This window comes from Mastomys coucha, unplaced genomic scaffold (genome assembly GCF_008632895.1).
Source record: "Mastomys coucha isolate ucsf_1 unplaced genomic scaffold, UCSF_Mcou_1 pScaffold15, whole genome shotgun sequence".
Taxonomy (NCBI): domain Eukaryota; kingdom Metazoa; phylum Chordata; class Mammalia; order Rodentia; family Muridae; genus Mastomys; species Mastomys coucha.
In genome coordinates, this window is record NW_022196897.1 from 118,360,988 (window position 1) to 118,383,644 (window position 22,657).

General features: G+C 43.8%; 1 protein-coding gene across 1 annotated transcript; it reads left to right on the forward strand.

Moving 5' to 3' along the window:
* Positions 1-378: 378 nt before the first annotated feature.
* Chgb (chromogranin B) lies at positions 379-13,703 on the forward strand. Its single transcript, XM_031371997.1, has 5 exons — positions 379-751; positions 5,032-5,078; positions 5,526-5,619; positions 10,921-12,677; positions 13,377-13,703. The coding sequence occupies exons 1-5, from the start codon at positions 703-705 to the stop codon at positions 13,452-13,454; spliced, it is 2,025 nt and encodes a 674-aa protein (XP_031227857.1). The 5' UTR covers positions 379-702; the 3' UTR covers positions 13,455-13,703.
* Positions 13,704-22,657: the final 8,954 nt, after the last annotated feature.

A 22,657-nucleotide genomic window follows, 5' to 3' on the forward strand; every position in this document is an offset into this window, starting at 1 on the left:
ACTGAACTTGGAAATTGAGGTTAAAGAGAGAGATAATCTTGCAGTGTATCCTTTTGGCCCGTTTGATTTTTTAAGTCCATCTGAATAAGTACGTGGGGTAGGAGGTTCCATAAACAGAAGACAGACAGAGCCCATAGATAGGAAGACAGGTACACAGACCAAACATCTGAACCAAGAGCAGGCTCCTGGCTGCACACTTAGGTTTACAGACATTACTCTCTTGTAAGGGTCTAAAAACCTCCTATGTATTTATTCCGAGCAAGGATTTTTCTTCAGCTTGGTAGAGGAAACACAAAGCTGACACCCTTCAGAATCACAAGTATCCTACAGCCTCAAAGTGGCTTCTGCAGGCTCGAAGGTGTGCGCGGAGAAGCTGGAGCGCAGGCGCGGCAATATGAGCTGGACCCTTGCCCCTCCTTGCCTGAGATCGACAGCACCTGGCGTCCCTGCATCCCCGCCTGTGCCTGCTGGGACCCTGCGCAAGGCCACACGCACTGGCGGAGCTTCCGCCCGCTGGCGCCGCCTCGGGGCTGCTCCGTGACGTCAGGGCTGAGCGAGGGGCGCCCCCGCCCGCAGCTCGCCCCCGGGCGCTGCACCCCGCCTGCCCTTCTTAAGAGCCCGGCCTGCGCCCACCGCGCCACAGCTGCTCTGCGGAGACCGCACCCGCCGAGCTCCTCCAACACGCAGCTGGCGAGCGGCACCATGCAGCCGGCCATGCTCCTTGGCCTCCTGGGCGCAGCAGCTCTGGCCGGTGAGTGGGGTTTCAGCACCTCGGACAGCTCCTGCTCTCTCTTGTCTCTCCTCTTCCCTCTGTCCCTTGCTTTGCCTGGCTTTGAGCTGGGGAAGCTAAAGCTGTCCAGATTTTTCCTGCTTTCCCCGCAGGGGCTGTGCAGCCCCTGAAAGCAAAGCCGCATTCTGTGTTCTCTGCAGAGGTGTCAGGCTCTTTACAGGGCTAGAGAGAGCCTTTGTAGTCTGATTCTCCGTGTGACTTTTGACAGCCCCGTGACCACAGTTCCATGGGAATGCATGCAGTTGGCCTCTGCAGTTTCCTCTATTATTATAAAGGCGCTGAGTTAGATCTAGATCGTGTGCACGTAAGACATTTTCCTCAGCATGCCATATACGGGTGTGCAGGCTTTCGTGTGTCTGTTTACAGGGTTAACATATTTACACTTTGTATGTACGTTTCTAAAGAGAGGTAATACACATTTAAGCTGATCAGTTTTTAATTTATGAATGGAAGCTGTGCTAAATATTTCCTTTTGTGCTCTAGAAATAAAAATAACAAGACTGTTATACCCATGAAAGTATCTCTGGAGTAGTAAAATAAATGTTTCAGTCAATTTTGAAGAATGAAAACAAGTAGTTAATATTTGACGGTGTGTGTGGATGATTGTGTTGCCGTGTCTCAAACTACTCTAAATTTTCTCAGTGGTCTCCAATGGTTTGAAAGATGTGTTTGTGTTGGGATACTGAAAAATAAGTACAACACCAAATTAAGCTAGCAACTCTTTGTCTCTTTGAATGTCCCCCCAAAAGTGTTTTGTTTCGAGACTGAGATTTCTAACTAGAAATCTCTCATCTTTCATATGTCTCTATGAAATATATATGTATATGTTTACATATGCCTTTGATTGACAGGAATCTCTCATTCAATGTTTGACAAAAGGAAAATCAATGGTAATTTATTTTATTGCATTCATAATGTTCTCATTTTAAAAAATCATTCTTATGAGTAACTAATACATATTCTTAATTCGATAAAAGAAAACAAATTGAACAACTTAGAATTTAACTGGTTAATTAACCTTTTTGGTGGTGGTTAAACATTCCATACCTCTTATGAAGGAATATTCTAACAAAAGATCATATTTAATAGTAATGAAAATGGAGCTATAATACTCTCTTCTGTTTTAGGCTATTATTCACACATCACGCAGCCTACTGCTTCAAAGTGTCTTACTTCCTGTTGTGTCAGCTACCCTCAGACCATAACCATCTCCACTACCAATTTTTAGGACATACTCATCACCCCAGAAATACACCATGTATCTTAGCATTCACCTCCCTATTTTCTCCTCCCCAAATCTGGCAAAGAGGGGCTTCCAGTAGTTTGTTATTTAGCAAAATCATGGTTGAGACCCCAGGAAATCATCTAGTTCATTTTCTACCATTTAGAGCTTCTTGAAGGAGAGCCACAACTGTCTGTGGTAAGTAATTTGCACCTTAAAAATTAATATGAATAAACCAACAGCAGAATATCCATATCTATAAACAGGAAAGATGAGTTCTTTTTGCTATGCAGTTTGGTGGAATTTGGGGGTGTCCATGGTTTACCAGCAGAAGAACATGCTTAACCTACTTTGTAGCTGTGATTTCACATGAATCAAACCTTCATAGTCTTATTAGATGCTGATGCTTTAAAAGTTATTTTCATATTTGTTATTTGATAATTTTTTATCATTTGATTATTTTTCTTTCCCATAAGCATTAGATGTATTTCTTATTTGCTACAGAAATAGGTTAAACAAGGTTAGAGTACCCAATATATCTTTAGTTATTTCTTTGCTCTCACAAGATTCTATTGGAAGAAATACATGTCACTTAGCAGTTTCACTAAGGTACACAATGCACCTCCATAAGCAAACCCTAGTTCCTTTCTATTAAAAAGATTTTGAGGAGTTTTCCTTGGGGGAAACAGGAATATTCTATACTAGTAAGTTTTAAACTGCTAATTGTCTAGGACAATGAGACATCCCTTGCCCATCAACAAGAGTTGGCTCTGACAAGGGTTAGTAGTCTGGCAGTATGGGTAGTTAAAGTACCCACTTTATATTGGGGAAAAACAACAGACAGAACCATCTATGTGGATCTGCATTGCTACAGAAGGTCTGAAAAGTTGAACTTGAAAAGGGTGATTTCTCAGTTATTAGGGGAGTAATTCTTCCATAGTTATTCTTTCCAGAGATTTTCACAGATTGGAGGTGAAAAATGAGAAGCGCCAAAGTGAGCGTGTTCTCAGAATAGCAGTCATTGCAACATGAACGACTGGCCTTAGGCTGTGGCTCAGTCAGGAAGTGATTGCCTGTGTGAGGACCTGGGCTCAGTCTGCAGTACTAAAGAAAAGGAAAAACAACAGAACTTCCAAAGGCAGGCGTAAGAACCCTGAGAGCAAAAGTTGGCTAGTCAGGTTTTGTTTGACCTGCACTTGAGGAAGAAGAGGAGCCTTCTTCATAGCTTATCAAGCACGCTTCAAACGTTTTTAAGTGACCTTAATAAAGCTAGATGACAGTAGGACTCTGAAAATGATTGGAGTAGATGTTTAGTAAAGTAAGCAAACGAGTGAAACATTCCCTCTGCCTCCCTCTTTATTTGGTTCAAGTGGTAAAGACCTTACATTTACTAGAAAAGTGCTTGACTCCTAAGTTATAGCCTAAGTCTCCTGTAGTCTTCCTCTGGGTTGATAGGCAATGGGTTAGGTGAGGGGAGTAGGTGTTTGAAGAGGCTTGGTTTGGAAGAAAGTTTAGGGTGCTAGTTATAAATGAACTGCATTTGAGTAGCTTTAGTGTCTGATGCCCAAGATTTTTTTTTTTTTTTTCGAGACAGGGTTTCTTTGTATAGCCCTGGCTGTCCTGGAACTCACTTTGTAGTCCAGGCTGGCCTCAAACTCAGAAATCTGTCTGCCTCTGCTTCCCAAGTGCTGGGATTAAAGGCATGCACCACCACTGCCTGGTGATGCCCAAGAATTTTGCTCTTGCCCCAGCCAGGTCTTCTATTCTGGAGACCAAGGGAATCCCTCCTCTTAAGTTTTTTTTCCAGCATAATGATTGTAAAGATGGGAGTGTTTGTAAAGGCTTTGAGCTTCTCTAGCAGAAAGGATTAAATAAAGAGAAATAAAAGTAAAATAACAAAAGCAGCAATCTATGGGAGAAGGAAGATATGGCAATGGTAGCTGCTGGTTACCCAGGGTATTTCCTGACCAACAAAGACACTCCTAATACTGATTTAAGGCAGGCGGAGTCTCATAAAATCTTGAGCATTAATTTTTCCTTTGAAACATATTGTCACACACCAGTTGTTGTTAAATGCCAGCTTGGATAGCCTAACCTTAACAATGTGCTGGAGAACTTGATACTTCTGGTGGTGTTTATACAATTGTATACAATGCAGAAAATCATAATATTGAATGCAGATCATTTAAGGAAAGGTCTTGTGTGAGTAATGATCTAATATCCATGGTTTTGGTGATTGTTATTGTTGAAGGTTTTGCTGCTGTTGTTGTTATTTTTGTGGGGGTTTTTATTTTTACTTTTGTTGTTGTTGTTGTTGTTGATTTTTTGGTTTGTTTATGAGATAGGGTCTCTCTATGCAATCCTGGGAGTCAGAGAGACCAAGCTGGCCTCCAATTCACTCACACTCCTGCCTCTGCCTTCTGAGTGCTGTGAGCAAAGGTGTGCACCACCACGCCTGACCTTTAATATCTGTGTTTTTGTATATTTTCTTGGGAACACGGGGAGGAAGAGAGGGCCACAGATCTATAGCCACTCGGTGTAGACAGAGGGAAAGGACTGCAGAGAGTACCTGATTCTACTTTGATTAAAAAAAATTATGATTGCACAGAATGTAGAAAACTGTGTGGAGTGAGTGCACAGTTCAACACACTTTTCACAAATATAGGACGGTTGTGTAACCAGCACAATACTTGGTAAAATGCCGAAACCTAAGAAGCCCCCTCCTTTGTGGTCTGGATTTGATTTGTATCAGCTGCAAGGCAGCACTTATTTCCAAACATGTTCAAGGCATTTCTGGGGAAAACAGCAGCGTATTTCATGTTTCATAGGAAACGATGACCACTGACATCATTCCCAGCCATGGGTTCTGCTAAGGATTCACTCTCCATCACTCTCAAAAAAGCAGGGTGATTTTGCAAGTCTGATTCATTCAGCCTCCAAAAAAGCCCCCAAAGCCAAAACCCAAGCAAACAAACAAACAAAAAACAACTCAAAACATTTTCCATTTTCTCCTTCAAAGCTGTCAGCTCAGCTCCAGTGGATAACAGAGATCACAACGAAGAAATGGTAAGTTGAGATGTTTGCTCTTGAGTCTTGACTTGCATGTTCACCCTAGACTGTCTCACTCCCTTTGACAGCTCCCTCCCCCATGTCTTGAAAAGCCAAAGTTTTGTTCCTCGGAGACTGGGACAAATGATGACTCTCCTGTAGAAAACATACGCATCCATCTAGGGGGCAGAGTTTAGTCTTCCTGAGGACAGAAGCAATTTCCCTCACACCTGCTTAGAAGTGGGTCTCTGTTTCCCTTCTTTCGGCTATCACCACCCAGGGCCTTCTTTCATTCTGCAGTGTAGTGCCTGGGAGGCTTCCTTGTGGTCCTGTAAGTCTGAGTCCCTACCCTGAGATCCTGCATGGGTTCTAGTCCCATGCTCAAGCCTCCAGGGACAGGAGCTCCTGATCAAGCTGTGTTTCAGCAACACTAGCTTGCCCACCTGCTTTTGTGTCTTCCTACAGGTGACTCGCTGCATTATTGAAGTCCTCTCAAACGCCCTATCCAAGTCCAGTGTTCCCACCATCACCCCTGAGTGCCGGCAAGTCCTGAAGAAGAGTAAGTGTCCCATGCTTCAGAAAGATCTTTGTGCGTGTGGTGAATCCTTTTCCTCCAACCTCCACCTTACCTGTAAACACATCCTTGTGGTATAGTTTGACAGACAGCATTGATTGACTAGTCTGGTACCTGGGGAGACAGTAATAGGATTTCTAGTCCATTCCTAGCTGTCTAACAGTGGGGAAGATCCCTTTTTTCTCTAGGCTTTTTTTTTTTTTCCCAGAAAAGGGAATTGAGATTGACTTGTGGTCTCTGGGCTGTCTATCAGCTCTTAAATTCCTTGATTTCATATTTTTTTTTAAAAAAAAAAATTAAAACAAGTCTTCATTTGGGTGGAGAGAAGTGTGGGAAGTGCTTGCTTAGGAACAGATAAAGAAGTGACTAAGGAAGTGTTGGGAGGTGAGAGGAGAGCAAGGTTGAAGAACTGCTCTGAGGCTAGAGGAGTGTTTTCTCTGTACTGAAGAGCTGTGGGAAACATAGTTTAAATAGTGACGCAAGCAGTATGTGCTATTTCCAGTTTTTAATGAAACTATACAGTCCTTGTCATTTAGAAAGGGAAGCCGACTCAAACAAATCCTGCTCGTGTGAACGCCTTCCACTGCTTTGCAGTTCTTAGGCAAGCTGGGTACAGTGAGTGCTTTCTTTTCACCTTTAAGATCTATGGGGGCTGGAGAGACGGCTCAGTGGTTAAGAGCACTGAATGTTCTTCTAGAGGTCATGAGTTTAATTCCCAGCAACCACATGGTAGCTCATAACTGTAATGGGATCTGATGTCCTCTTCTGGTGTGTCTGAAGACAGAGATGGTGTACTTATGTACATAAAATAAATAAATAATTCTTTTTTTTTTTTTTAAATCTCTCATTACAAGGCAAACTCCCTTATGGTTGCAACACATGGGGTTCATGCATAAAGCATGGACAATTGGCAGAGTAACCTGGGTTAACTCAATCTGCCTCAGAATTGTGGCAGGTATGGGGGCAGTCTAAGCCCAATTAAACTGTGGATGGATGCTTCCCTATACCCTCCAGGCAAAATGCTTCTGTCTTTCTCAAATTTATCTTCTGCTTGAATAGGTAGGGGTTCTAATTCATCACAGGAAGCAAGCACTCCTTGTCTGTGCCAACCCATTTTGCTATCACCTTTTCCCTGTCTTCATTTACCAGTTGGGGGCAAAAGGAAGGGCCTGTCATAGAAGGTAACCAGCCATATAAGGTAACCACGATTGCTCAGAGGAAAGTTTCCCAATTCCTTACTCTGCTTGTCTCCAAAAGCAGGTGCTTAGCGCTCAGGTAACTCCAGCTTGCCTGTTGTTCCCTGAGATCTGTCTGTTGATTCTGCTCCAGAGATCAAAATAACAGGGCTCAGATCTCTAACATGGACACTGCACAGACAGAGACAGAAATGGCCTGGAAGATGGACGTGTTCCTTCAGGGTTGCAGTTTCAAGCCTGACTCGAAACTATGAAGGAGTCAGCAAGACTAAGAGCGGAAGAGTAGCAGCACAGTTGTGGGCCCCCTCTCAGGGTCAGCAGTGCAGGAATATGGGCCTAGTCTTAGTGGCAGCAGCAGTGGCAGTGGTAGCAGCAGCAGTCACAGCAGCGTAGAAGCCTTGGAGGGGGTGGGGGAGGCCTTCTCAGGAGTTTGTGCTCCTTGACTCTCATCCTCTGGGGAAGAACTACACACTCTGTTACCAGACTTTGTTATTCAGACCTTGCAAACTTTCAAGGGAAGTTAAGACTTTGAATTTTTATTTGTTTTTGTTTGGTGGTGGCAAAGAACAAGCCCAGCTTTTAAGCATTTTACCACTGAGTTAAATATCAAGCTAATTATCTATCTATCTATCTATCTATCTATCTATCTATCTATCTATCTATCTATCTATTCATCCATCTATCATCTTTCTTTCCATTTATTTATTTATATATTTATTTTTGAGACATGGTCTCACTATGTCTTACTATGTAGCTCTGGCCAGCCTGGAATTCACTATGTAAACAGGAGGTTGGCTTTGAACTCACAGAGATCCACCTGCCTTTGCCTCCCAAGCGTTGGGATTCAAGGTATACACCACCACACCCTGCTTAAAATTTTGACTGTTTACAGCAACATCTGATAATTACATGTTGCCTCTGCAGTGTAGGTAATGAGAACTCAGTTCTGGGCCACGCCATTCCTCTACTGTTGTAATTGTCTGTCTCCTGGCCCTAGTTCTCTTCCTCCTAACCTGATAGGCAGACTTGCATGTCAAACTGAGCAAAGGGAATGCTCTGCCTGGCCTGTGGTCCACCCCAAGCCTTATCTCCCACTCTCCTGCCCAAAGTGAGAAAATAAGTATTTCGGGAGAAGGGATGAATTGTAGGTTTTAGTTTTTGTTTGTTTGGTTTGTTTTGGTTTTGGTTTGAATGGGTTTTTTTTGGGGGGGGGGAGTTGCTTTAAGATGTTTATAGAAGCCCGGTAGTGGTGGTGCTTGCCTTTAATCCCAGCACTTAGGAGACAGAGGCAGGCGGATTTCTGAGTTCGAGGCCAGCCTGGTCTACAGAGTGAGTTCCAGGACAGCCAGGACAAAACAGAGAACCCCTGTTTCAAAAAACCAAAAAAGAAGAAGAAGAAGAAGAAGAAGAAGAAGAAGAAGAAGAAGAAGAAGAAGAAGAAGAAGAAGAAGAAGAAGAAGAAGGAGAAGAAGAAGAAGGAGAAGAAGAAGAAGAAGAAAAAGAAAGATGTTTATAGAAGCCCAGTTTCTAACCAGGTACAAGATTTTTCTGGCCATAGTTGATCTGGTCAACTTTGCAATAAGACGGATGAGATATGCTCCCTGTTTAACTTGGAAGCAAGAATGAGTGTCACACTTCGGCACTGCAGATTGATTAAGACTTCAAAGGCTAGTCAGCCCTCCCCAGTCTCACCTGCTGGGCTTAGAGCTAAATTTAGGAGGAAGTGTTCAGCTCCAGACACAAGCTGCTATAGTCAGTACACATTTAACCCAGAAAAAATAAAAATAAAAATAAAAATACTTCTGTTCTTCACACTTAAGACACCTCACACCTTCAATCAGGTAGGAAGAGGAGCATGTGGTCTCTGCTGTCCTTCAGCGAACTCTGAGAATGACATCAGCATCTGCCTGGCTGAATCAGCTGTGAGCACTACAGACAACACCATAGTCGCACAGGCTTTAACAATAGACATTAACTCCTCACAGCTGTAGTAGTGCGTATCCACAATCAAGGTAAAGTAAGGTCCCATGTCTTGGCTGTCTGGCCATCTTCTCACCATGTCCTCCTGGGTTAAGGGAGCTTCTATCTTGAGTGCATGGCCTTCTTCTCACTGTGCCCTCCTGTGTCCCCTTATTAGGACCTTGCTCTCACTCAGGGCCTAAGAACCTTCCAAGGCCTAACCTCCCCATGCTATCATAGCAGCAATTGGTATTTCACCATAGGAGTTTGGAAAGGGACCACAGAGAGTCAGGGGTACCATCCAAGCCTCCTTGCTTACTTGGACTCAACTAATTAACCCTGCCCCAGCACTTAATGTAACACCATTGGGCTTTTTTGTTTTTCAGAGAAGGTCTTGATTTGTTACTCAGGCTAGTCTTAAATTCACTTTGTAGTCCAAGCTGGCATAGAACTCATACTCCTCCTGGCATCGTCATGGGCTCTTACATGCTGCAGGGACTGCAACAGATGAACGGGTACTCAAATGCCTGTATAGACAAGTCTGACAGTCCTGCAGCCTTGTAAACATGGGAGCATTATTACCATGTCAAGCTGTGTTTTAATAGAGAGGTACAAACCAGCTATGATTTCTTGACTATTTTATTAAACAGGTAAATTCGGTCCTTTGTAAATATCAGTTCAAAATGACTCATGAGATCTGTTCCTGCTGTGCTTGCTTGCTTGTTTTCTCTTAAGCTCCCAAATAAATAGGCCCATCAGTGCTGTCCAAAAGAAAGTGTGTATGAACTACAAATATAATTTCAAATTTTCTAGTGGACATATTTAAAAAGTTAAAAAATGCAAGTGAAATTAATGTCAATAATATATCTCATTTTATCTAATGTATTTGATTCACTAATATATTTAATATTACCCAATCTATCAAAAATATTATTTTAACAATTCTCTCTTTTTTTTGTATGAAGTCTTTGGTATCTGGTGTGTTTATCGGGTCTCAGTTTGCTCAAGCCACATCTCAAATGCTCCACAGTGACAAAGAGCTAGTGGCTTCCACCATGGGTGGTGCTGATGTTGACCCCTAGTGCCCAGTAGCCTTGGCTTATGGTCTTCTATCTGAACTTGGTGAGAGAGGTTAAAACCTAAGCCAACTAACAACAAAGACAGTATGATCTCCACTTCTCTTTTCATGAGATATCTTGGGAAAAGACAGAAGAGAGCAGAAAATGCCAGCTATGTCATCTGCTGCTGACTCAGGAAACAGAGGCAGCCTAGCATATTGAAACTTACTTTCAACATCGAAGAACTGGGTGGGCCTGAGTGAAGAGAGAGAGAGAGCATCCTTTTCCATTCTTATCACAAGTTGCAGCCATGCATTATTTAGTGATTCTTAGAAAGGCAACATTGGATTATCTTGTTGCTATGCACACATCATTAAGTGTACTTACAGAAACCAACAGGGCTCTGGCATCACTACCTGATACGACGATGTGGGACCACTGTGAAATTCACAGTCCATTGTAGGATGAAATGCACAGTCCATGACTGAGCTGAGTGAAGCTGTCATTTCCTGCTGGATAGGATCCACACAATTGACTGGCTAACAAAGCCTGATAAATAATTAAATTTTGAATCCTCCTTTGAATCTCAATATTGCCTATTTTGGCTACTTAATTTTTTAAAGTTAAATTATAGTTAGAGCCATTCATTTATGCAATGCTAACCTTTCCACCTTCCTCCAATGTGGAAAGAACAGTCCTGAATTAGAACACTCTGAGGTTCCATGTCTTTTATACCTGCAAAACAAGGTGGCTGAACCGGATGAACTGGAAGAGTTCTTCTGGTTCTAAATTCCAATCTTTCCTAGAGTTACATATGGGTTCCAGTTTGACCATTGACAATTACAAATAGAGATACTGGGTAGGTATTATTAAAACTTTTAAACATGTAGAGAGTTAATTAAATTTAAACATAGCCAAAGAGCTCCCATAGCACCAGCTTTTCAAAGAATTCCATACATCCTCTGTTATGTTCCTCCTTTCCAGGGTCTTTGGGAGCTTTATCTACCACTGAGACTGGTACTTGAACCTCAAGCATTTTTGCAGTTGTGCTTACTCCTATATTTTCATTATAGGTGGAAAAGAGGTCAATGGTGAAGAGAAAGGTGAAAATGAGAACTCGAAGTTTGAAGTACGGTTGCTAAGAGACCCAGCTGATGCCTCAGTTGCCCACTGGGCCTCCAATAGGGAGGAAACAGGAGCTCCAGTAGAAGACTCTCAAGGTCAGATGAAGGTAGACAATGAGAAGTGGACAGAAGGAGGAGGACACAGCCGAGAGGGAGTGGATGATCAGGAGAGCCTCCATCTCCCCAACCAACAAGTGTCCAAAGAAGCAAAGATACACCATTCGGAAGAGAGTGTGGGAAAAGAGAGGGAGAAAGAAGAAGGCAAGATTTACCCAAAGGAGGAGCATAGGGAAGATGCTGGTGAGGAGAAGAAACACCTTGAAGATTCTGGAGAGAAGCTGAACACCTTTTCCAACAAAAGAAGTGAAGCTTCCGCTAAGAAAAAAGAGGAGTCAGCGGCCAGAGCAGATGCACACTCTATGGGGCTGGAGGAGAAGACACACAGTAGAGAGCAGAGCAGCCAGGAGAGTGGAGAGGAGGCAAGGAGGCAGGAGAAACCCCAGGAGCTTACCGACCACGACCAGAGCCAGGAAGAATCCGAGGAAAGCGAGGAAGGCACAGCCTCTGAAGTAACCAAACGCAGGCCCAGACACCACCACGGGAGAAGCCGGTCCAACAAGTCCTCTTACGAAGGGCATCCTCTATCTGAGGAAAGAGGACATGCTTCCAAGGAGTCCAAGGGGGCAGATGTGGCCACAGCCAGTTTAGTGGGGAAAAGAGGCTACCATCTAGCTCACTACAGGGCTTCAGAGGAAGAACCTGAATATGGGGAAGAACTGAGAAGCTATCCGGGCTTCCAGGCTCCCCAGGGCCTTCGGGGACCACAGTACCGGGGCAGAGGAAGTGAAGAGGACAGAGCCCCAAGACCGCGGAGTGAGGAGAGCCAGGAAAGGGAGTACAAGAGAAACCACCCTGACTCTGAACTGGAAAGCACAGCAAACAGACACGGTGAAGAAACTGAGGAAGAGAGGAGCTACGAGGGGGCAAAGGGACGCCAACACAGAGGCAGGGGGTGGGAGCCAGGAGCCTACTCTGCTCTTAATACCAGAGAAGAAAAAAGGCTCCTGGATGAAGAGCACTACCCTGTTCACGAAAGCCCAATAGATACGGCAAAAAGGTATCCACAGAGCAAATGGCAAGAGCAGGAGAAAAACTACCTCAACTATGGTGAGGAAGGGGACCAAGGGAAATGGTGGCAGCAGGAAGAACAGCTAGAACCGGAAGAAAGCAGGGAAGAAGTGAGGTTTCCAGACAGACAATATGAGCCCTATCCCATCACTGAAAAGAGGAAGAGGTTAGGGGCGCTGTTCAACCCATACTTTGACCCTCTCCAGTGGAAGAATAGTGACTTTGAGAAAAAAGGCAACCCAGATGACAGCTTTCTTGAGGATGATGGGGAAGATGGAAATGGGGTGACCTTGACTGAGAAGAATGTCTTCCCAGAGTACAACTATGACTGGTGGGAGAGAAGGCCCTTCTCAGAGGATGTGAACTGGGGATATGAGAAGAGAAGCTTTGCCAGGACCCCTCCCCTGGACTTGAAAAGGCAATATGACGGAGTGGCTGAGCTGGACCAGCTCCTTCACTACAGGAAGAAGGCAGCCGAATTTCCTGACTTCTACGACTCGGAGGAGCAGATGGGGCCTCACCAGGAGGCAAAAGATGAAAAGGACAGGGCTGGCCAGAGAGTTCTGACCGAGGAAGAGGTATGGTTTGAAGTTTTTGCTTAGAATTAGACTATGTTGATCAAGGTTGGTGTTATTAGCATCAACATGTCTGATAATGGGGAGAGACGAATGGGAAATTTCACTGTGAGGATGTGAGTGCCCCAGTCATAGAGCAGAGTTGGTTTCCAGCCACCATCTAGCCAGAGTGCATATTCCTGCCCCCACCCCGTCTCTTTCCCTCTCCCTCTCCCTCTCCCTCTTCCTCTTCCTCCCCCTCCTCTCTTTTTACAGTGTTTAGAGAACTTGGCAAACTACCCTCTGGGATCTATCCCCAGAGTTTCTGCCCGGGTGTGCAGTACACCTTAGTGCTTGGGCACCTGGTGCCTGCCAGATGGTTCTGATGCTCATGCTGACCTCCCAAACAGTGCCTTGACCTAATTCGATCATGTCAGGTGGTGCCTCTCAAGCTTGAGCATACATCAGAGTCACGGGGATTCCTGGTCCCCCAGAGTTTCTCAGTCAGCATTTCTACATGGGACCCAGGAATCCCTATTCCTAGGCAATTGCTTGGGGTACCCAACCTACTGGTCACAAGAGCCCACTTTGAGGACTCCTGATGTTGGCTGACTCAGGCAGCCTCTCCTGTACCTAAGCTTCTCCTTTCTCCTTAGAGCTTCCTGAACTGGAGTAGTATGGTAGTATGACCTGACATCAGTGCTCTACTTTTCTGTTTCCCAGAAAAAGGAACTGGAGAACTTGGCTGCCATGGATCTGGAACTGCAGAAGATAGCTGAAAAGTTCAGCCAGCGGGGCTGACAGTTGGAGAGATGAGCCATTCCCTGAAAGACACCATTGATCCACCCAGAGGCAGAAAGCAGCATTTACTGTTTATTAAATGTGTGATGCAGTTGGAAATATCACTAGTCTTTGCCAGAATGCTAATGCTTTGTGGCTAGCGTGACTTGTAGCATATTCTTCCTGCAAAATAGATGTTTCACATGTCTGTGACAATGACCGTGTTACTGTCTTTGAAACACAAACAATAAAAGATTTATCTGAAACTAAGTCCTTCTTGGTTCTTAGCTCTCTTTGGGTTAGTTAGAAAGAGTGCAGTTTTGAAATCCATTCTTCTAAGCATATTCTCAAAGATAGAATTTTTTGATCTTTAACAGAAAAAGCAAGGTTTCTGAAGTAAAATACTGCAGGATATAAAGAAAGAGATTGAGAATAAAACACAGCTAATAGAGACCATATAGGCTTGAAGAACCCATTTTAAAAGAAAATATTACTTAAATTTTTGTTTATTCATTGTGTGTTAAGGGGTTCAGAGAACAACCTTTATGGGTTGGTTTTCTGAGATTTTAAAAAAAAAAAAATTAGGTCAACTGACTTGGTAGCCAGTGACTTACCCAATGAGCTAGTTCACTAGCCCCTAATATTACTTTTAAAATTCTGCAAAGTAGGAGAAAAAGGAGACATCTCACTATAGAAGGCCATAGCATGCATAAAGCTCTGGGTTCCCTAAACCAGGACAGAAAAAGACAGGCAAAGGGCATTGAAGGGAACAGTACAAATCAGAAATGCAGCCATATCTCCTCACTAGCTTTCTGCAATAACCTGTGCCTATAGGCAGCTACGTGTGAGGCTGAGGCAAGAGAATAGCCTCAGAGACCAAGGCCAACCAAACCCACTTCAAGAGAAATACAAATAATTGGATTCTTACAAACTGGAGAGCTCTGGGGGCGGAGTGTCAAGGGGCTGAAAGGAAAGCCTTGATGGCAAAAGGTTCTCTGGATTGGGAATATGAACATCTTGGTGCAACATCCCTGCTACATCCATCCCTTAATACATATTTGATTTCTACCTTGTATGCAAACAGAGCTCTGACTGTTGAGTCAGAGCAGCCATGCGGCTTATAGTTAGTTGTTTTCCCGAGTTCTAGTTCTCAGGCTCAATAAAATAAAGGTGTCTTTCTCACAAGTTTCCTTCTAACAAGAGTTTATATGAAACACTCAGTACTGTGCCTTCCAGAAATTAATGGCATAGGTAATGTCCGCCACTGCTATTACCATCCTTGTAGCTTCTTGTTCCAAGACAATCAGACAATACCCTTCTTCCTCAATGACCGATCATCTCATTTCTTACCAGTGGTTATTTTTATTGTTTTCTGTTCAGGTAAAAAACCGCTTTCTGGAAGATGGTAAAGATGTTTGAAGGTCGTGGGTGATTTTTTTCATTAACACAGGAAGGCCAGAGGGTCTCCTCCTTTGCTAAGTCTAGAACTGCTGTACTAATTTAGCCAGATTCATTCCAAATTAACACTGAGTGAACTGAGAGTTTATTGCATAGGGACCAAGTCTACGGGTGCTGTGTAAATAGTTCGAGACACAGGCTCATGTTTCAAGGGAGCCTCTTACTGTCTCTTCTCTGCGGGCCTTTCTTCTTGGCTATGGGATAAGGACTAGCTGCAAGAAAGGGCCCAGGGAACCTGTACAGACCTCATGAGTGCTGAAGGCCACCTTTCTTCCCCCACTGTCCTGCAAGTCATAAATCCTAAATCACAGTGTTGGCAGGGTCATGCTTCTGCAGAGTGTCTGCAGAGAAGGCTCTTCCTTGCCTTTTTAGCTCTGGTGGCCCCTGACATTTCTTGGTTGTGGTAGAGGTGACCGTATGGGTAATGACAGGATCATATCTAACTCTGCCTGCTCTTCTTTCACATGCCACTTTCCCCTTGCAACTTTCCATCTCCCCACATGGCACTATTGACATCAAGGATAGCATCATCCTGTACTGAAGGTCTGTCTGACTCCAGTGTGACTTCATCCTAACCAGTTGCATCCACAGTAACCCTCTGTCCAAATAACATGCCACTTTGTGGTCCCATATGGGTTGAGACATCAGCATATTTTTTTCTATGCAAACAATTCAAATCATAATAAGACAGGTCAGCTCTCTCCTCTGAGTAGGTCTCACCTCCTCTGAGTAGGTCATTCTATACAGCCTTCTGGAATGTCCCAGCAGCAACCTGCTTGATAATGCATCTTTCGTTGGCTGCCGTTCCCATTTTAGTACTTACTGATAAACTTGGAAGTAGTTCCATATAATTATATATCCTCACATTCTAATGTTAGGATTTGCTTCTGGTGGTCCATAGTTTAAGAAATGACCCACAATCAAGACTCATATTATAAAAAAAATAATTTGTTATAGATCAGACATGCCTTATACAGCCCAGCGTAAGACCCTGGGAGATGCTGAGCACATAGGCTGAACTTGCTGCCTACTGACTGGGTTTGATGTGAGTAGGTGTCTTAGTTAAGGTTTCATTGTTGTGAAAAGACACCATGACCAAGGTAATTTATAGAAGGTGTACTGGCTAGTTTTGTGTCTCAAGTTGACACAAGCTATAGTCACTAGAGAGGAAGGAGCCTTAGTTGAGGAAACACCTCTATAAGATCTTGCTGTGCGGCATTTTCTCAATTAATGACCAGTGGGAGAGAGCCAACCCATTGTGGGTGGTGCCATCTCTGGGCTGGTGGTCTTGGATTCTATAAGAAAGCAGGCTGAGCAAGCCAGGGGAGCAAGCCAGTAAGAAGCACCTCTCTGTGGTCTTTGTATCAGCTCCTGCCTCCTGGATCCTGCTCTGTTTTGAGTTCCTGTCCTGACTTCCTTCAGTGATGAACAGCAATGTGGAAGTACAAGCAAAATAAACCTTCTCCCTAGGTGCTTTATCCAGCAATGGTAATTTTAACTAGGACAGAAGGTAAGGGTTATTTGGGCTTGGGGTTTGGTATAAAAGCCATCACAGTGGGGGAGCATGGGAGAGTAGAGTTGAAAGCTGATAGCTGAGGGCTCACATCCCAAACCACAAACAGCAAACAGTGAAGGCAAGCTGGGGATGACTGGAGGCTTTTAAACCTCAAAGCCCACCCCCAGTGACACACCTCCTCCAGCAAGGCTACACCTCCTGATCCTTACCAAATAGTTATCACTAACTGAGGGCCAAGTATTCAAATGCCTGAGAATAGAGGGTGTCTAATTCAAATCACCATATGAAAAACTAACAGTGGTCCACATTTGGCTCATGGGCTTTCATATTACATATAAGCATGTCTTACTTTGTGTCACTCACAGGGGATAGAAAAGGACTGTGAGAAGCCACTTTACTCCCTGCCTTAGTTAGGGTTTCTTTTGTGATAAAACAGCATGACCAAAAGCAACTTGGGGAGGAAAGGGTTTATTTTAGCTTATAGCTTCTAGTCTACTGCCCAGGGGATCTCCAACATCTGTTAATATCAACATTGCAATATAAAAATTCCAAACTTTTTTTTTTTTTTGAGACAGGGTTTCTCTGTATAGCCCTGACTGTCCTGGAACTCAGTCTGTAGACCAGGCTGGCCTCGAACTCAGAAATCCACCTGCCTCTACATTCCAACACTTAAAAGATCCAGAGCATTAAAATTCAAACACCTTAAAAGTTCAGTCTCTTAAAATATCCGAAGGCTCTCTAAAATTCTGAAGACTCTAGGATTCTAAAGTCTCTAACTGTGGACTCCTGTAAAACAAAAAAAAAGTTAAGTATTTTCCTATTTTAAGAGAGGACAGTTAATCAGGGCATAGTCACAATCAAATCTAAGCAAAACCAAACTCCAATAGTGTAAAAAGCTCAGTATTGGACATCTGGAATTCACTCACCATCTTCTGGGCTCTGTTTCTCCAGTTCTGCCCTTGTCAGCACACACACACACACACACACACACACACACACACACACACACACACACACACAGCTTGTCTCTTAGGCCCAGGCTGCTGTCCTTAGTGGTTGTCCCATGATACCAGCATCTCCAAAATGCTGGGGTCTCTGCAAGTGGCCACACCTTTATCAATACCCTCTTCTGGGCCCTTCAAGGACTCTGACTACATCCCACGGTGGCAAACCTCAACTCCCTCATGGCCACTTCAGTCCTAGGACTCTTACTGACTGCACTTGGACTACACCTTCATCAGTGGCCTCTCCTGGGCTTGTTCGGGAACTCGTGCCATGCCATACAGTGCCAAGCTTCAGTCTCCATGACCCCCGCAAGCCTTCAAAACCAGGACCAGCTTGCTAACTTCTACACATTGCCAAGTTTGGCTGTCAGCATAAGACGCAGACTTGACCCTTGCTGGGTAACAGCTCCCAGGTACTGACCTCAGGAGATACTCCCAGAAGGCGCTGGCCTCTTCTTAGTCAGTGTTAATTTCTCAGCAGAGCTGATGAAGCAGTCTAATGGGAGTATGGGGTTCAAGATATGACAACAAACATGGAAAGTGGAGGCTTAGCTTATGTGATTTGAGAAGGGAACAGGGAATCAGGAATTGGGCTAGAAGGCATTTGTGTAATATCTGGCACAGCATCTGGCTGCATTCTGGTTGTATCCTGAGAATTTGCATGAGACTGAATTAAAACAAAATGAACTGACTTCTTTGATGGAAGATGTTCCAAGACAGGATATTCTTATTATGACATTATTATTTTTTTAAAAAAAGATTTATCTATTCTTATATGTAAGTACACTGTAGCTGCCTTTAGACACACCTGGAGAGGGCATCAGATCTCATTATGGATGGTTGTGAGCCACCATGTGGTTGCTGGGATTTGAATTCAGGACCTTCAGAAGAGCAGTCAGTGCTCTTAACCACTGAGCCATCTCATCAGCCCCCTCATGACATTATTATTAGTTACTACTGTTTTCTGGCTCTACAGTGAGAAGGAACAAGAGGTTGGGGAAAAAGGTACAAAATATGTCCAATTTGTCAAGGAAAACAGTTGGAACAAGTTTACCGTTGCACCCAAGGCAAGTGTTTAAAAAAGTGGAAGCGAACTGGTAAAGAGGAATGTCTTTAATGCTAGGAAAATTGGATGTTGCCAAGAGGGCAAGACTGAAGGCTTCATTTATATGAAAATGTAAATTTATATGAAAGGAGAGAGCCTGGACCTAGGATGCTAAAAGGGATCTCTGCTCCAGAACAGCAACTTCCTAGAAGAGCATCTCTGCAGGGTTAGCATACTCACGCTGCTACGCCTGTTACGGTGCAGCCAGGCTCCAGCCCATGTTGACGGCAGAACACGGCAATGGTACCCATCGTACTGTTTTTGCGGGATGAAAGATGCCAGAATGAAGAGATCATGGTGTGCTTACTCTCTGGTTCTAGAGAGCTGGTGAGACCAGGCAAGGTATAGGCGTTAGACTCCCAGCAAAGAGAGAAGAGGGCACTGTGTGAAACCGTGAAGATCAAGCCCAAGACTTGGCGGAGACTCTAGGATGATGGAGGTGCCAGAACCATGGGGAATGATGGGACATTTCGGGAGCAAAGCTGTATGCATGGAGTAGAGTTGGCTCAAGAGACTGTGTGTGCTCCAGGCTGGGGCTGGGGGGAGGTGGCTACCTAAGTCTTTTGTATAACCTAAATAATTCTAACCTGAGTCCTAAATGCTAGACACGGAGCAGCAGGATTTGGTAGATTTTGTGTTTGCTCAGTGTGGTCTCTTTTGTAATGGGGATGTTTTACTCTGTGTCATTGTATTAAAATTATGGATGTTTTAGAGATTTTTTTTCTTTTTGAGACAGGCTGACCTGGACCTGACAATATAGACCAGGCTGGCATGCCTTGAACTCAGATGATTGACCTGCCTTTGATTTGGAGTGCTGGGGCTAAAGGCATATGCTTTAGTTTTATAGAAGCTCATAGTTTAGAGATTCCCTTGAGTCTCAGTTGAGACCTGGATTTAGAAACAGTGGTGGAGGGTAGGTAACAGCTCTTGCTCTCAAGCTTGATGACCTGAGTTCAATTCTCACAATTTACATGGTGGAAGGAGAGAACCAACTCCTGCAAACTGTCCTCGACCTTCACATGGACAGTAACTGCTGGGGACAGCATACAATGACAGGGACTGCCTGCAGTAGGCCAGTATGGAGACATCTCAGAAGCCCGCAGCAGCTCCTTATAGAAAAGAATGGCATCTGGGACCCTGAGAAGAGGAGACACACCCCTCCAGGGGACCCGCCATCTGAAATAAGGGACTGCCTGCAGTAGGCAGGGATGGAGACATTTCACTAGCCCACGGCAGCTCTTTGTAAAAAACAGTTGTTCCCATTTCTCGTAACCTTATCCCTGGACAATGGCTGTATAGATTTCATTTGTGTGTGACTGCTTTTCAGTTGGCCTTGTTGTGCATAATTATTCTATTATATCTGACTTTCTTACGTCTTTCTCTTTCTGCTCTGGTGAATTCTGTGAAACTAGATGTTTCTTGATGTAATGATTCTTAAACAATTAAAAACTTGAGGCACAGGGCACAGCACAAGCACAGTCCTCATGGCCCAGGTGCATGCTGTGTGCGCTCATCTTGGAAACAATGTAGTAACTGCACAATGGGAGTTCCAGATTAATGCTTGATTTGCAAAGAAAGTTTGAAGAAATTATTAGAAAATTAAATAGAGCCAACATTGGGACCCTGTAGCCCGCGCAGTCGTCTTGCCAGCAAGAAGACACGCGGACACTAGGTTCCTTCTGCAGCAACGTTTATTGTCTCCATCCATAGGGAAAAAAGGGGGTCAAACCAATAATCCGCACTGCTTATATACACCACAGTGTGGTGTGTCTGCCCACAGCGCAGTGTGTCTGCCCATGATTGGCTGTTCGCTCATTACCCTACATAAAGCCCCAGAATGGGCCGTGACTTTTCACTCTACGCACATGCGCAAACAGTTCTCTATGCACATGCGCAAACAGTTGTTTACTAGGAGTTGACAGCGGAAGTAGGCGCCATCTTGCCATGGCGAATGCCTCTCCAGCTTCACTGCTCCCCACAGGACCCCAAGAAAAAAACTATTGATGTTATGAAATAAGTTTTGCACAACTTTTGAGAGTGGTTCCTAGATAAGCAAGTATAGACTATGTAAAATCTTATATTAGTAAAACTCAGTTAAAACACTGGGACTCTTAGGAGAGTCATTGTGTGCAATGTCCAGAAGCAGAAAGCTAGCGGAACTATTGAGTTAAGGGTTAACTTGATTCTTTCTGGCCACTGCCTGGCAGTTTTGCCATTGTCATTTATCATTAGAGCTTTACAACAAAATGCAAGTAGCTGGCTTCAGAGCTCTGAGCTCTGAAGTATAAGTCAAAGTTTAAATAATGGTAAGATTGCAATTATTATTATTTTGGCTATAGGCCCGGGAATAGGGAAGCTTGAAACTTGGGGAAACAATTGTAATTCTTGATTCTTTGTGGGATGTGGTTATTCATTTGATTTGGCAGTGATTATACAACGTCTTTTTTTCTACCTGCTTTTGGAGTATCAATAAAAGACTGGGGCAAGAGAAAGGCAAGAAGAGGGCGAGTAGTGAGCATGTAGAGAGCAAATGAGGAATATGTGAGGTGAATGTGAGAACAAACGAAGAGAGCGAGAGAGCATGTGAAGAACGAGTGAAGAGACAATGTGAAGAGTGAGTGAAGAGAGAATGTGAGGAGTGAGTGAGGAGAGAATGTGAGGTGTATATGGAGAGTGTGTGTGTGAGTGAAAGGAGAGTGCATGTGGTGTGTGTGTGAGGTGTGTGTGAAGAGTGTGTGTGAGAATGAAAGGGGAATGCACAGAGGTGTGTATGAGTGTGAGAGTTCAAGAAAAGTGCACAGGAGAAAAGCAGAGTGCGCAGGAGTATGCAGAATGTGTGTAGCCTCAAGCTGTGAGCAAACTGGTGAGAAAGAGAGAGCAGAGAATGAGGGAGAAGAGAGAAAAACTTTAAGCCTTGAAAAATTGCCTGTCAGCTTGTACCCAAAAAGTAGTCTGCGTATATTTATTATGTGCCTTCCAGATATACCTGCTTCTAGTTGAGAACCCCGATCCTGTGTCAAGGCACAAGGACAAGTAACACTCATGCCTGCACAGAAACATTCAAAAACACATGCAATAAATAATGTAAAATTAAAGTTCTGGAAATGTGAAAGACTTTTGAAGTTGGACCGAATTATGAGATGGCCAGGAGCCCATGGGGACAAGGTTGTAGCTTAAAGGTGATAAGTTGGAGGCCAGTGAGATGGCTCAGCAAACAGATATGATCACACACAGGCATGATATTCTGAGTTTGATCCCAAGATCCCACTATATAGCATGAACACACACACACACACACACACACACACACACACACACACACACTGAAGCATTTTAGAAAGTGCTCTGTTTATGCTCTTCTTTAATTCCAGGACTTGGAAGGCAGAAGCAGGTGGATCTCTATGAGTTCCAGGCCAGCCTAGTCTACATAGTGAGTTCCAGGCCAACTAGAGCAACACAGTGAGATCTGTACCCCAAAACAAACAACAACCTTCCAGGAAAGCAAACAAGCAAGCAAACAAACAATGGCAAAACATCTGTAACAGAAAACTCATCCCAAATAAAAAGTGCTAAACTTCGGATGAGTAGACAGGGGTAGACTTGTTATAGATCTTGTCAACAGCAGGGGATCTACAATAACTAAAGAGCAAGCCTCTGGGTGAGTTTGTCTGTGCAGGATGATCCAGATGAGGCTATTTGAGGTAGAAAGACCCACCCTATAGCTTGTAAGAGAACAACAAAGTGAAACTGAATGCTTTGCTTGACATTTGTAACTGTTGTACCAAGTTTGAAGAAGAGGACTTTTATAAAGTTACTCTTTCTCTGAGATGAATGCTTTTCCAAATTATCACAGCTAATCAGCCAAATTCTTACCCTCACCTAATGTCTGTGCCACCCTCCAAGCAGAACCATTGTTCATTGAAACAGTTGGCTAATGACTTTATGGATAGACTATCTTAATACACACACCATTTCTTAAATGAATGTAACCTGTTCTCTGTGGGCTGAGAATGAAGCCACTCACTCAAGTCAAATAGCTTTGACCAAAGCAGGAAGTCTGTATCCAAAAATCCAGCCTACAATTCATTTCTTGGTGCAGTAGAACTATCAACTCTCAGCTTAGCTACGATGGAGGTAAAAT